This window comes from Anser cygnoides, chromosome 10, assembly GCF_040182565.1.
Source record: "Anser cygnoides isolate HZ-2024a breed goose chromosome 10, Taihu_goose_T2T_genome, whole genome shotgun sequence".
Classification (NCBI taxonomy): Eukaryota; Metazoa; Chordata; class Aves; order Anseriformes; family Anatidae; genus Anser; species Anser cygnoides.
Window position 1 is genome coordinate 22,502,054 of NC_089882.1, and position 15,475 is coordinate 22,517,528.

Consider the following 15,475-nt stretch of genomic DNA (forward strand, 5'->3'; position numbering starts at 1 on the left):
TCACTGCACAGCTGTCTTGCAGCATATGTTTGGGGCAGCATTTGCCCAGCACAGAGCAAGCAGAGGGAACTAGAGCAGTCCGGGAGCTGCTGGAGATACCACAAGCTGCCTGCAACCAAACAAGCTGCATTGTCAGTGTGAAACAGTGTAAGGAGACTTTTCTGCCTCACCGTCACCCAGCAGCTTTCGCTCAGGCTTGCTCTGAGAGCCCTGCTGAGGAGCTGAGATGTCAGACCTGCACCAGGCGTCCTGTATATCTGCTGTCAGCACAAGGCTGCCATGTGGATGGGAAGCATCAAGCCAGTCTGGGGGTGAAGTAGGCTGGACCCCATTATGCAGTGTGTGCTCTGGTTTTTATATTATGTTTGTGTACAGAAGAACTTGCCAAATGCCAAGCCCTCTGGAATTAGCCCAGAAAGGGGTTGAGGAGTCGCCTGGAAATGATGTCAGCTGCACAAGGTCAAGAGCCTGTCTGTAGACACAAAGACTTTTTTACCAAGACAACTCACAGTGAAGGCAACGAGTGAGCTACACACCCTGTCAGTTGGTACATAAGCACATGGCTGAAAGAAATGGACTATTTGAGAGCATAGAGGAAAGGCAAAAAATATGCAGGCAAACAAAGCAATAACAATTAAAGCAATAGGCAAGAGAAATGACTAGATGGAATCATCAGCTGGAAAAAAAAATACAAAAAGACAAGTAATGATATATAACAAGCCACTACATGTTCTTCCTAGGGAGAAGACTGAAAAAACCAAGAGGAGAATGGCAAGAAGCCAGTAGCAAACCAACAGACCAGCAAGGCAGTCCTTCCTAAAAATGTCACCATGGAATTACACAAGAAGCTGCACATGAAGGACATCTGCAGCACTGGCTCAAAACCTTACAATTGGCTATGGATAAGGAAGGACAAGAAATCCTTTGGAAAGCATAAAGACACTGTTGAAACTTTTTGCTTCTGCTAGCCAAGCTGCGTGTATGGGAAGCCACATTGTCCAACAATTGAAGTTGCCCACCTCGGTGCTGTTTGGAGGTGTGCTGGCACCCCAGACCAGGGGTCAGGACCAGGGGACAGGCTCCACACACAGGCTGCATTGCCTGCAAACAGCCCATGTTGCTGGAAAGCCTCTGTGCTTGCTGATGAGGTCTGCTTGAGCTGTTGGTTAAGCTGAAGCATTTGGGCTCTCCTGCCTGCGCTTTCTAAAGATGTTCAGAGGGCACTTTGCAAAAGCCAGGCACTTCCAGGCTGAGCCTCAGGGACTTGGGCAGTCAGGTCTGTACTGCACATTGTCCCATTCCAGCGGGGAGATGAAGCAGCAACTGTTAGTGCTTGTCACTGGATGAAAGCTGCAGCCCTGTACTGGTGTGTCAGGATCCTTTTGACTGTAGCAGCCGCGCTATGTCATCATTTATTTCTGAGGGTGTTTTCTGAACGGACTGAATCAGAGCCTTGCAGTGGCCTCCTGGTGCTTCTGGTAGCTGTACGCTTGGAGTGAGTCACAGGGCATCCTCAACTGCACCGCAATAACCTGCCAAACAAAGGCTGCATGTGTCACCAAGCCTTGAGACGTGATGGGCATTTTATTACAACAGGTACTATTTTATACGCTGGGGTTGTTTCTGAACTGTGAACTCCCCCAGCTGGTGAACGTCTGCTATTACCGTGAGCCACAACCTCCACTCCAAAATGTCTCTGTGAGGACATACTGCGAGACCGACTCCAAACACTCACCAGCATCCTAGGATGTGCAGTCAGAAGCTGGAGCAGAATCTGAGCAGGAATAACTGCAGAATGATGCACTAATGTGGTTTACCAAAATGCCTGCCGTTTGTGAGGAGGAACAAGATCAGCATGTGTTTAAAAATGTCACACATCTGGTGGGGTTTGTCTGTTTCATGAAGTCTGAGCACTGCGACTCTGGACTTGAATATGGGAAGAGCCAAATCTCCAGCAGCTGCAAGCACAGCAATTTCTCTATCACAATCCATGAGGGAACATCCCAGCCACTTGGAAGCATGACTTCAAGGAAAACAGGCACAAAACCTGACCCATGCCACACATTTCAGGTCCCTTGCACAGTCTTTGGGGTTTGTCCATAAGAAGCACTATGCGTAACAGGTCACTGACCATCCCTGATTTAAAATCCTGAATTAAAGCATTAATTAATTAATTAATTTCATTATTTATTTATTTAATTCATTATTTATTTAATTCATTATTTATTGTTGATATGAATTATCAATAATTCATTAAATTATTGATTTAATTCAGCATCCCTGAATTAAAGCATTAATCCCTAAACTCATCAAAGAGGCAGGAACACTGCTGCACAGCATTAATGAGAAGGCAGTGTGTATCAAAGCTGTTCACCTGCTTGGCAGCATACACCTTCTCGTGGTCTGAGCTGGTCACGATGCTGTGGTTCTGGAAGCGTCCAAGCCAAGAGTCTGCAGCCAGCAAATGTCATCCTCTGGATCCACTCTGCATTCTTGCAGGCACCCACCTGCTCTAGCACTTGTTGGAGGCTGCCAGGACCAAAACACCTTTCCAACAGGAAAATGAAACACCTTTGGTTTTGGATCTGGATGGGTTTCTCACGACATCAGTGAACCAATGCAAGATGCTTGGTGGGAATACAAAGGCAGGAGTGGCATGGTGGGGGGATAGGGATGCAGGCAGGACACATCCCTGCTGGCATTAGTTTGCCCACCCTTGAAGGGAACTCCTGAGTAAAAGTGGAAAGTCGATGAGATTTGGAGCTCATTTCATGGGGAGCACTGTCTAGCAAAAGCACTACTGTTTGGGCCTGTGAATTTGTACGGAGCTAGTGGTTGACATTTGACTAACAGTTCTCTGCTGGAAGGCAATGAGAGGAGCAAACTGCTGCCTCTCCTGCTACCTTCTCCAGGTACTGGTGCCCTATTCCCCACAGAAATATTTCCTGAGCTCCTGTGTACATTTGCCATGTTATTCTTGGCCAAAAGTCATGCTTACCTTTGGCTGAAAATAACCTCTCATCCTTCCTTCAGCTCACTCAATGCAACTGGGCTCTCAGTCTTCCCCTGGGAAACACGGTCTTAATCCACTCGTCATGTCACCACTGGTTCTCTGGTTTGAAAGCTGACAACATTCAAGTCCAATCAGTTTTGCAATGCCTTGTACTGCACATACTTTATGGTAACCGCTTCTCTTGCACACACACACGGCCTTTGTGCTTGCCTGGTGTTGTCACAGTGACTTGGGACAGACGCAGGCAAGGCCTCCCTAAGAGGAAGCTATCCCTCAATAGCACACCTGGCCTGCTGTCTTTCTTAAAGAATTACTCACAGCAAAAGTTCATCAAAAGACACCTGTTTGAAGAGATGTGGGCAGTGAAAAGATCCATGTTATCCCAATCCTCTCACTGTCATCTATGTGATCGGTTCGAGGCCGCATCATGCTTACCTGCAACTCCACAATATTCACCTCGAGCGTACTGGGGACGTCTGATAGGGTAATGGGTAATTCTGTGCAGGTTACAGTCAGCTCCCATCATTGTCCACATAATATTGCCAAGAACAAGGGAGCAGCCAGGGTGTAGGAGATGTAAACAGAAACAGCCTTGTGTTATGAAAGAGAACTGCAGAAGCAGCAGCGGTTGCACATGTCTATGGACACCATGTTCAGTCTCTTGTGATAATGAAAGAGTATGTGGAAAACAGCACCAGGGACAGAAGGGTCCATCAAGACAACTGGCAGAAAAGCAAAGGATGAGTTACCTGACCTTTCCATGACTGAAAAAAAGGGGGAAGGCTGTAGCACCTGGTGACCTCCAAGATGGAGGGAGGAAGCAGAGGGAAATGAGCGTGTATATTTGACCAATGGTGGTAAATGATGAGAGCAGTGCTGGGCAGTGGGCAGGTGTGTCTGTGTGGACCATGGTGTGTGTTGCCAGGACATAAACTATGCAACTGCCCTTCAGGGGTGGGTAGGGCTGGACAGGAATCAAGACCATGTCCAACTAGCCAGGGCTTCTGGTGGCACTTCAGCAAAGAGGGGTGGTGCTAAGGGTTGCAGCTGGAGCACTGGCTTAGCATTGTGGTGTGACTGTGAAGGGGCAGCACAGCTCCGTGCCTGCCTGCCCCTGCTGAGGAGCAGGGGGAAGAGGGCAGAGCACCAAGAGCACCACGCCGGGCCGTTCGCCCTGCCCTGCCTGCTGCCCGCACAGGGGGACCCGGGGGCACACAGCTGCCCTGCGCCCCTCCACTGAGCCCACGCGCCGCCCCTCACCGACCCCACAAAAAGGCCAGGCCCAGGCAGATGTATACAAAACCTGAAATAGTTTACTTTGCTTTCTTTTTTTTTTTCTTCCCTTTTTTTTTTTTTTAAACTTTGCTCTAGGTTTACTTAGATTTCGTGAACTTGATACAAGAGCATTTGATATGAATCGGTAAATAAAACACCGTCATAGATAGATAGCCACGATAAACTTTGTTAGAAATGTACATGTCGCGAAAAAATAATAATACTAATAATAATAATCATAATAAAAAAAGCCGGCGCGACGCCCAGGCTGGCGCGGCCCTCACGGCCCTCGCCATGGCTGCGGGTGGCTCTGGTTCCCCGCGGGCGCCGCGCCCCGGTAATGTGTGTATATAAACAAAGCCCATAAGAAATGTACAAATATAAAAAGCTACAAACATTAATAAATTACATCGTCACAAAACACGGAAACACTCCACAAGGTGCTAGTAAAATAACTGTCTCCCTCCTCGTACAAGAAGTTACGCAAAGAGCTGGTACGGGCCGCTGCGGCTGGCGGCGCCCGGAGAGACTTTCCCCTTATAAAAAACGGGTGGTCGTTATTCCAAAAGCTATGTACAAGCTACATTCTAGGAAAAGGATGCCTCAGGAGACGCATCTACACGGCAGCCAGGCACTGCCGCCCGCCCGCCCCCTGCCGCCCCTCACCGCCTCCCACTGCTCAGCGCCGCGGGGCCGGGCCGGGGGCGCGTTAACTTTTTGCGGACTGGTCGCTCTCAGCACTCTGAGAAAGGACATCTATATTAAAAAATATTTATAGCAGGATTCTGTACACTCCGACCGCTGAAAGTTAAAAGGGTTGCCGTCGTGGTGGCCAAAGTTAGGTAGCAGTAGCCCGGAGGCCGCTAGAGGAGCAGCTTGCCATTCCGGTGGATCTTCAGGATCTTGCCGAGCCGCTGCTTGGCCGTGGCCATCCCCTTCTTCGTGCGCTTTCCTGGAGGAAGAGCGGGAGCGGGTGAGCCCCGGGGCGGCTCCAGCCCTACACAAAGTGACCCTCCAGCCCCATACCACTGCTGCCTTCCCCACGGGAAGCCCAGCCCCATCCCAGCACCTCCACAAGGCCGCAGCCACCCCACAAGCCTGGGGCCTTGCCCGCTCCCACCCCAGCTCCCTGGTGCATCAAGCACAGGAACCAAAGTGGCACCACCGCAGCTGGGGCACATCCCGTCACACACCTGGGGCACCCACTGCCCCCACAGTGCCAGCCCTGCTGTGCCCTCACCCAGCCCACATGCATCCCAGCTCATGGCTTGTGGGTGACCAGTTTGCCCCCAGCATGACGGTCCGTCCAAACCAAGTGACTCTCCCCCACTGGGGAGGCTGTGCTCACACGGGCACCCAACAGGCTGTAAAACGCTGCCTGCCTTCACCGTGGGCATGCACGCACCTCCAGGACCTCTGGGCACCTCTCTACTGTTCTGCACACACTCAAGGGGGAATTTGTAGCATAGGGACACTGAGACTGCGTGGCACCTCACTGGCACCAGTCCATGTACCACTGTGGTTCCTTGCCCTCTCTTTCCCAAGAGAGACCATCTGCATCCAGCATAGGCAAAAGCTGCTGAACAGATGCATGTACAGGTGCACACACACACACACGCACAGACATGCACATCTTTACAAATTTAGGCTAACACCAAGGCACTACAAAGCACCTAACTGGGACAACCTCCCCTATCCCCACACTCAGGAGAGAAAAACACCACCGCGAGCCCTTGCTCATGGGCTGTGCCATTCAGGAAGGCCTGTGCTCCCTGCGTGCTTGTCCTCGGAGACTTGTACAACTGTCACAGCTGATCTCTACCCCACCTCTCGCCAGCTACTACCTTACAGCCAGAAACATTGTGAATCTCCAAGGTATCTGGGACTACCTGGCACACCACAAACCCACAGAGCTGTTTCCCTGCCCATCATGCTGTCAGTGCACTCACATGCAACACCTGCAAAGACTCGATTCCTCTCCACTTCTCCCACCTGCATTGAGTGCTCCAGCCCAAAAGGGCAGGTGGTGACCTTCCACACCATACCTTTTCTCAATAAGAATGTGCTTCTACAGCCACAGAAGACTTGCAGTATACAAAGGCAATTTATAATTTCCTCATTTCTCATCCTTTTGCCCCACTATGAGTCATCTCCCTTCCCTGAAATAGTCTGAGAGCTCCCTGACTCTGCTTCATCCCACCTTCTCCTTCCAGTCCCTTCATTCCCAATGATGCCCAACCTGTTAGTTCCCAAGCTCAGGGATCTCCTGTGCTCCATGCAAGAGAGATGCTCTGAAGTCCCCTTGGTGGCCCCAGCTGACTCAAGGCCCTTCACTGGAGGTTCTGAACGTGCTCCTCTCCCTCAAGGTCAGGCACGTACTCTTGGCACATGGCTCCTTCCCTCCTTTGAGGACTGAGCTATGTCACGGGCAAGGTGTGATCCACATGCCTGTTCAGGCTCCCTTCACGATGACCTGACTGGGCACCCAGCTCACCTGCCAGACCAGGGCCTGGCTCCATTCAGCACTCCTCTTCCCATCACATCTTCCATGCTCTTGGACCTGTTTTATTCACGTTACCATTTCATCACAAAGACACAATTCCAGGCAAATACTTTCATTTCACTCTGGTTCTGCAGACAGCTATAGGTCTTGCCAGCTCCTGACAGAGCCCTTGGGCCTATAACGGGCTGTACACATCCTCCTGTATGGCCCATTCAGCTGCCCTGGTGTTTTACTGGTTGGCACCCCTCAAAGGGGCTGCAGGACACTACACACTACCTCTAATTTGCTCCACTCAAATGCAGAATACTGAAAACATCTGCCACATAGCCTCACTTTTTACAACAGGGCCTCTCCCAGTGGGATCGAGCACTTGATCTTCACCATACACAGTGCACTTGACTGGAGTTTTTGCCTGTCCCACACACCTGCCTTTATCGTGCTTTCTCAGCACAGTTCAAGCAGAGAACAGGAGGCCCCAGCCCAGACCCCAGGACAGCCCCGGCTTTAAAACGCTTTCCCTATGGCAGACAAGCGACTTCTTCCTCTCTTGGTTTTGTTTGCGTGGCTGTGTTACTCCCAAGGTTTGACATTCCTCTGCTCTCCTGCTGCAACTCTCAGGACAGGTTTGCAGATTTGCACTACTCTATGCGCTGGGCAGGACGTCCTCCTTTACATGTATTGCACAACCACTAGCCGACCTCAGCAGTGCCTGACCCAGCCCTGAGCAGAGCAGCCTTTATGGATGCATCCTCCCCTTGACAAGGCTTCACCAGACGGGCTGGACTGTGACGTGGCCACTGCATGTCCTCCTCAGGAACCCTGGGGCATGCTCAGGAGCATTTTCTAGCACAGGATGCCTCACACCCAGCAACAACAGCCCAGCAGCAAGGCACAAATTTGGGCCCACACTACCAGGGGAGCCAAGGCCATGGGCCAGATCTCCAACCAGATCTGATCTACCAAAACAATTCTACAGACCCATGACAAACACAATACGTGAGGGCCCTGCAAATGGCATGGATTACATGACCAAATCACCCTTCCCCATTCCTACAGCGTAACCCCAGGCGTTTCCTGGTACCTTTGGCGGAGGCATTGTTCTGCGAGGATGATGAGGGTCTCCTCTGTGTGAGGAAAACACCGGGTGCCATCGGCTGTGATCCCCTGTTAGGCTGGGCGACCCCAAAGGTGCTGGCCCCTGCGGTGTACTCGTGATCTGTGAGGCTGCTGGCATGTGACTCCAGCTTCGGCTCTGGCGAGCTGCCTTCCTGAGCCGGTTTGTTCGCGTTGTTGGTTGACAGCTTCTTTTTGGTATTTTTTTTCTTCTTGCCTTTTTGTTCCTCCTTTAAAATGACAAACATGAAGCTCATATTAATCCCCAGAAGACCTTTAGCTATGGCAAGGGCCAGCGGCGTTGCTTAGGGTCCTGATACAATGAAAAACAATGGAGTTTGCCATGTACAAACTGCTCAGTCTGTTCCGATACCATCTCTCTCACAGATCTCTGCCGCATGCACACGCTGCCTTTCTTGCCTCTCTGTGCTTTGTGCAGAGCCTCCTTGCTTGTTAACTCTGTGCACACTGCGGCGAGTAGGAGCCAGTCAGGACCAAAACGACCCTGCCTTGGGAGACCAGCATGGTTTTGCATGAACAAACCTTTTGATGTTCCACATAAACTGGCATCTCCTATCTTCAATCTTCACACACTTTCACAATAGCATGGAGGATATTAAGCACCCCACTTATTCACTGAATCTGCTTCTTGCTAAGACACACATTATCTCGCCACCTACTACTACACATCATGAAAAAAGTGGTCTGTCACGATCCTGTTTCCCTTGCCTACCTTCAAATCCACTTCTTGTTGAAACTCTGCTACCATTCTTGGAGCTCTTCTACCCAACAGCACCCATCACAAAAGCGCAATGCCACCAAAAGCCACAACTCCAGCAACTCCCCAAGGCATCTCGCCAACCTGGCTCCAGCAGACCTCATCACCTTCACGCCTTGCTCTGTCACATTTGTGGGGCCCATGTGCATGAGGCACTTAGCATCTATATGACATCTCCAGAGACCAAAGGACACTTACCAACACCCAGAAATGCCTCAATATCTCTGTTAAACTGACATTAGCTATCCTCGGTTCACCAAAGCTTTGAGAGAAAACCCTAACATTTCCCAGCAGCCAATTTCCACAGACAAGGCAATCACATCAGTCAGACTCTCAAATACATATCAATACACCATTCTCACACACTCCTTTTGGGGACCCTCCTTCTACCATTAGCCTGCAAGGTAGCTGTGGTTGCTCTCTCATGCTTTTCTGTACTCTTGATACACTGCTTGCCCTGTGCTGTGGCTTTGTCAGGTATGCTGCAACACTACAGGACTTTCCTCCCATTTATTTCACCTGAGACTGATGACCCTTGTGTTACTGACATGAATAAACCCTAAGAAGGGCTGACACTGCTGCTGTTTGGGCATGACTTTGCTGCTTTCATTTCCTGACAGCTACTACTTCCCAAGCAACCTCACCTGCTGTGACAGCTTTGCGGCAGCAGCGGCGAGTCCGGTTTCAATGGAGGCGACTCTTGTACCCTCTCGCACCGGTCTGTCTTGTCGAGGCACCGAGGGGCCGACTCGTGCTGCAAGGAAAGCAGGTGTAGGTGAGACACATGCAGCATGTGCCCAGATGAGCAGCAGAGCCACACACTGGGCAGCGAGACTCTGCCCTCCTGAGCAGGAAGAGCCAGGGATGCCACAGCCTCTGCTCTTCCTTCCCCAGGATGTGTACGAAGAAGGAGGTGCTGACAGCCTCCACCCAGTCACAGCGGTTTGGGGAGAAGCTGACAACAAAGATATAACACAGCCAAGTAACCTCACAGGCAGTTGCAGCTTCCTGAAGCTGAAGCCATGGGAGATTTCTGCCTACTACAGGTATGAATGACTCCAGCATCGTTTCCAAATGGACACCGTCCACCGCCCCATCTGCTGGGGATGGACACGCAGTGCCATGAGCAGAGACACTGCTTCTTTGTCACACACAGCAAGCTGTGGAGACTCCCCCATTAGTGAGCCACAGCAAAGGGGGGTCTAGAAACCCCCTGGCCTCTTATACTGCCTCTGGTGAGCCACAACAAAAACACCCTTCCAGACCATCAGCTTTGGCCAAACCCAGAGGAGACCATTACCACATTCCCTGTCATTTCTCTCTACATGGTCAACACCTAAAAGCCAGGGCTACTCAGCTGTCTGTGGTTTCACAGCTACACCACTGCTAAGGTGGCCACCAATCATTCCTTCACCAAGAACATGAAGAAAAATAAACAACCCATCCAGGAATGACTTTTTCCTGCTGATTGATGGCGAAAGGCTAACACCGGTCGGTGTGAGTCCCAGCACATGAAATCACCTCCCATTGTGCTGGAAAGGATTAATCCTTCACACTACAGAGAAATTGCTAGTTGTGGTCTTACAGTTTCCACATTCCTTGACAAATGGCTGGTTCATTAGGGACCTGCATGACTTAGTCTGAGTCTGGGTAGCACAGATTTTATGGACTTACCTGTTGGGCTATAAGGGGCATCATCTGAGCTTTTCCTTTTCTTTGATCGAGATTTGAATACTGGATTATCTTCATCCGATTCAAGAGAAGGGTAAACTACAGTGGAAAACAAAGAGAATACTTTCAGTGTGGGTGATAGCTCTGTGCTGCACACAGATCCACTTGCTCTGTACAGGTATGGTGCGCACAGGTATCACAGCTCAGAAGAGCAATGTCCCCCTGAGGTAACGCTGAGTGGTGACACAGCTGCAACAGTCAGGAGACTTTCTCCTGCTCTCATCCACAAACTGCATTTTAGAAGCTGCTGTCATTAAGCTGCGACCAGCTACTTTTAGGATACACAAACTTCTCAAACGGCAAAAATCAGTCTTAATCTTGTCTGTGTAGTGGCAGCACAGCTGTAAGAAACACAGACAAGATTCTTTATCCCAAGCTAGACTAATATTGAAGACATGCCAGTGCAATTCTCATAACCCCTTGTGAGACAAGATGTGAATCTTCATGTGTCAAAGAAACATGTGTAGGTGTGTAGGTACTCCTGCCATGAGAGGAGCTTCTACCTTTCTTCAAAAGCTTCGGAAAAAGTGAGCCACACTATGATTCACAGGGAGACAGCCACCTCTTTGTTAAGGGACTGGTCTTTGCACTGCATGGAAGGACTTGGTGCCATGTCTCAGGTTTTTTCCTGTTCCCATAGGTTTAGGTTTTGCCAGATACAAGCAAGCCTTGCTCCACGTTTTCAAAGGAGGCTCTCTCACATGCACAGTATGATATCAGGCCCAGCGCTAGCACAGCTTGCAGATTAAGTACGCTTGTCACTTGATACACTCCTAAAGATCCTACAGACCTCCCACAAACTCCTATCCACAACAACTTGGCTAAGATACGTGTGATCTGCCATGTATCTCTATCGCAGTAGCAGTGGTCCTACTTATGACTCAGCATGGGTATGGCCCATTGATATTACCAGGCATGGACAGCTGTCACAGCAAGGAGACATGCAAGAGAGATCACAACACATCTTGGCTCCCACACTTGGTTTCTGATGTCTGTAGGGCTTTTTCACATTCATGGCTGTCTGAACAGCATCCTCGCTGGACAGCAATACCCGCAACTGCAACTCACACCGCAGTGACTTATGGTTCCCTTCATGCACAGAGCAGACCAAGGCAGTTTCCTTTACTGCCACATCCCCTGTTCTTCCCCCGGGAGCAGGGAGCAGCCTTTACTGTGAGCCTGCCTAGTGCAAGCAGAATTCCCAGTGCCAGGGAAGCCAACCGCTTCATTTGGCACCTCACCTTCCTGGCGCTTGTGACTCCAGCACAGTTAGGCAGAGAGAAACGAGACGACGCCATTTGTGCAGACCTTGGAAACTGTATTCCTTGATTTACTAGTGGCCAAGAGATAAATGCGAACCATTCTACCGAAGGACCCTTCAAAGGCCTCAGGGATAAAACATCAACTAATCTAAACTTTGTCCCAGCCCTTACTGTGAAGTTTTGTTTGTTTGTGTGTGTATATTTTTTAACAGGCATTTGATTTTCTTGCCCATTGCCATTTGTTACTTCACTAGTGATTTTACCCATACTGTGGCATTTGGCCATTGACACCGTAAGTCTGCTGATTAGATGTGGAACAGCAGAGCCTTTGAAAACCAAGCCTGCTCACAACAAAGGCTCTCCATTCAGTCGCAGCACAGATGTGTAATGAGCAAATCTACCCCTCAGCAGAGCAGAGCCCTGCCCATGTGTGGCATCCGCTTCATGGAGCTGCCCTTTCCCAAAGCACCCAGCAGCACCACCACTGCATCGCAGAGCACTCTAAATGGCTGGGCTGCCTTCTGCAACATGTCGCAAGACCTCCATTTTGCCTTGGTATCTCAGAGGGTGAAAACACATGCTGTTTTTCCGGTCATAACATGATTTCTGATGGCCGTACTTGCCACAAACCTCTACTTACTTCTTGCCCCATTCAGGGCTTCAGGTTTTCCAGTTCCTATCAATCCTCACATTATTACTTTCTTCCTTTCCTCACTTCATATATTCAAAATTGCTCCTGCAAATTATTATGGTAGAACTGATATAACTGGTGCAAACTGGCTATGTGCTCATTTTTGCTTCAGATGCTTACTTTCTATGCCAACACTCAAAATACCATAGGAACCCTTTTCCAAGTACAAATTCAGCTTCTCACTCAGCTTACCTAGATACTTTAGTGTTATTGTGCAGAGAAGGACATTCCTGTCATAAGTACTAGTACCTGACACACATTTTTGGGACAGCTCCCCATGGTTCTTGGCTGACTGCCACATTGTCAGTTTGTTTCCATGCTTTTTAAGATCTACTGGTAACACCATGTCTCAAATACAGTCTAACTGGGTAGTTATATCACCACAGGTTCTGTAGTCAGTCTACCTATTATGGAGTGTTTGCTTAATTTTGCAGTGCAGACCTCTTGTTATTTACACTCTTCCTTACTAAAATTTTGATATTTCAGTGTAACAGACCACATGAAATTGAAAAAGCGTCCCATGAGAAACACGGGGAGTATTTGTAAATATGCACACACATACCCAGGCACACACACAACTCAGACTGCTTCGTGTGTACGTACCGTAATCTGAATCTTTAAAACAGGCATCTAAATGGTCCTGATCTTCATCATAATCTTCAATGTCAATACTGTTTTTTGTGCTTTTCTTTAGTAACCGCTTGCCAGCATTTTTGTTACTACCACCACCTGTTTTTTTAGAGTTCTGTGTGGAGATGGAGTTATTCTTCGCCTGATTGGTACCCCAGGATGCCTGGAGGCAGGAGTCTGATGACTGGAGGTTTGCCATCGATAGCATGCCCTGGATTGCTTCTTGCGTGCTGGGTGAGGCAGGTGGCTGACTGCAGGAAAACATTGAGAAATACAAGAGCTATTAGCAATTCTATGAAAACACAAACCCCTCTCAAACAGTTGACTCCTTTCACCTCGCAGTGTTGCTAGAAGAAATTTCCTGATTACTGTGCTTTGAGCAGCTGGGCATGCCACAAGTGACAACAGTTATTTTTATGTTAACAGCAACATCACAGTGCATTAGATTTGGGGTTACTGTAACAGTAACCTCCATAACAGTATTCCCAGCAATGCAGCATTTGTACTACCCAACCCTGAGGGTGTCACCCCAGCCCCTTACACACACATCCCAAATTCCCATTTCCTGCAATGGAGCTGCAGCGGGTGAAAACCACATTGCTTTCACTGACCTGAACGATGAGACCCCTGCTGTTGGCCAATACCCCTGCAAATTCATTTCAGATTCCTCCATCCCCTCCTTCACATGACTGTGTATGAAAGCGAAGCCTGAAGAGGGCAGGGAGCAGTGGTGAGGGGGAACCGCACATGGACCATGACAGTGGGCAGGCTCTCAGGCTCCCCTCGAGAAGTGACAGAGCTCAGGAGAATGGAGAAGGCTGGCTGTGGTGACCGAGCTACCACATCACCGTGACTGCACGAAGAAGGTGGGACAGCTCGCACCAGGGTGCTGCTGTGGGTGGGCACGGGGAACGCAGGCTGTGCCCTCTGCAGTGAAACAACCAACAGGCAACAGTGCTGTCGTGGTGGGCTTCTGCTATGTACTGCCAAGCAAGTGGAGAAAGGATCCAAACAACGGGAATGAAGCTCAGGATCACAAGCCACAGCTCTCAATGGGGACGTTCACTGCCCCAGGACTGTCAGAAGAGCAACATGATGGAGCACAAGCAGATCATGAGGTTTCTACAGTGCCCTGGGAGGTTTTCTGGTGTGTACGTGGGATGGACTGATGATGGGAGGTGCTGGACAGAGGTGGGACTGGATGAGTGGGCTACAGGGTGGGTGGAAACCTTGCTCACATTGAACTTGCTTTTTGGCATTTTATTGCTAACTGCCAATAAGCACTGTGCATCTACTATAGAGAACAACACATTCCTACAGAGTAGGCTGAGGTTAAATGATGTGTAAATTCTGACTGGCACGTACACTTAGCAAGGTGGCAAAGCATGTTCTTCACAATACAGAAGAATGTAGAAGAACACTAATCTTATCAGGAAACATCAGACATTAATTCTGCAAAAATGCAGAACGCATCATCAAGTATTTCCAGAACTTCTGGCAAACAGTGAAATGCCAAAAAAAAAAAAAAAAGATATTTGAACAGTTATGCAATAGAAGCCACTAACGTACAGCATTTCCCAAGTAAATTAGCAGTACCACATCACTTTCTCTCATTTGATCTTAATTTAATCCACTTAAAACCATTACAAGACTCTAGATAGAGTAACACGCTAGACATAAAGGGAGTTTCTGGGCACTAATTGCATTTATAAATAATCCTGAAAATGAGTTAGGACTGGTGTCAGCAGCTTGCAACTCAAGGAATAAAAGAATATCGAAACATTTATTTAGTGAAGAGACATTTTAATCCCTTCATTATCATGCCAAATGTCTTAGCCTTCCCCCTGACAAAGGCATATTTCACACCATCTATAAGAAATTAACATATTTTCTTTCCATTTTTCCCCCCAACAGTTTTTGCAAACACTGGACTCTCAAAACAGTGCAAACAGACCATCAAAAACTGACCACTAAATGGGTAAATCAGAGAGGAACTGCCTTAAGCAACACAAGCTTCAACAAATAAATTGTGGAATATGATCAAAACCAGTGGTTCTGAGAGTCAAACCACAACCTGAACGTGTGGGTAAAATGTCTTAAAGAGACAGAGCTGCACACGGAGCAAAGTGTTTCTCATTAGTGCTTGCCTGTGCTTCTATTAGAGGTATTTCAGCTTTCTAAGCCAAAAAAAAAAAAAACAAAACAAACAAAAAAAAAAAACACAGGAAGAATCAGGAAGCAATTTTTAAACTCTGGAAGGACTTATCCCCTTTCTGTAGTTTCAGCAATGATCTTATATATATAAATATATATATATGAAAGTAAACTGACTGTGAGTTCCAACTTTAACTTGAAAACAGTAAAAGTGGGAGCAGAAGCAGAGCAACCAGCATCCTTCTGCCCATGTGCTCCCTTCCAAGCAGCTGGCTTGCAAGAGCCCTTCGAGCACACAGTGAGGTGGCACTTGGCGACAGCACAG

General features: G+C 48.7%; 1 protein-coding gene across 4 annotated transcripts in view; it reads right to left on the reverse strand.

The window, feature by feature from the left end:
- Nucleotides 1-4,306: 4,306 nt before the first annotated feature.
- The window catches only part of PHF2 (PHD finger protein 2), a 95,822-nt gene continuing 84,653 nt past the window's right edge, over nt 4,307-15,475 (reverse strand). For 3 of the 4 annotated variants that reach the window (XM_048061574.2, XM_067003270.1, XM_067003269.1), the window contains 5 exons: nt 12,970-13,247; nt 10,357-10,452; nt 9,327-9,436; nt 7,873-8,134; nt 4,307-5,240 (listed from right to left, as the gene is read on the reverse strand). In XM_048061574.2, coding sequence (XP_047917531.1) covers nt 5,152-5,240; nt 7,873-8,134; nt 9,327-9,436; nt 10,357-10,452; nt 12,970-13,247 — 835 coding nt within the window. In that variant the 3' untranslated portion in view covers nt 4,307-5,151. The remainder of the gene's footprint in view (nt 5,241-7,872; nt 8,135-9,326; nt 9,437-10,356; nt 10,453-12,969; nt 13,248-15,475) is intronic. The other variant, XM_048061577.2, reaches the window with a different exon arrangement.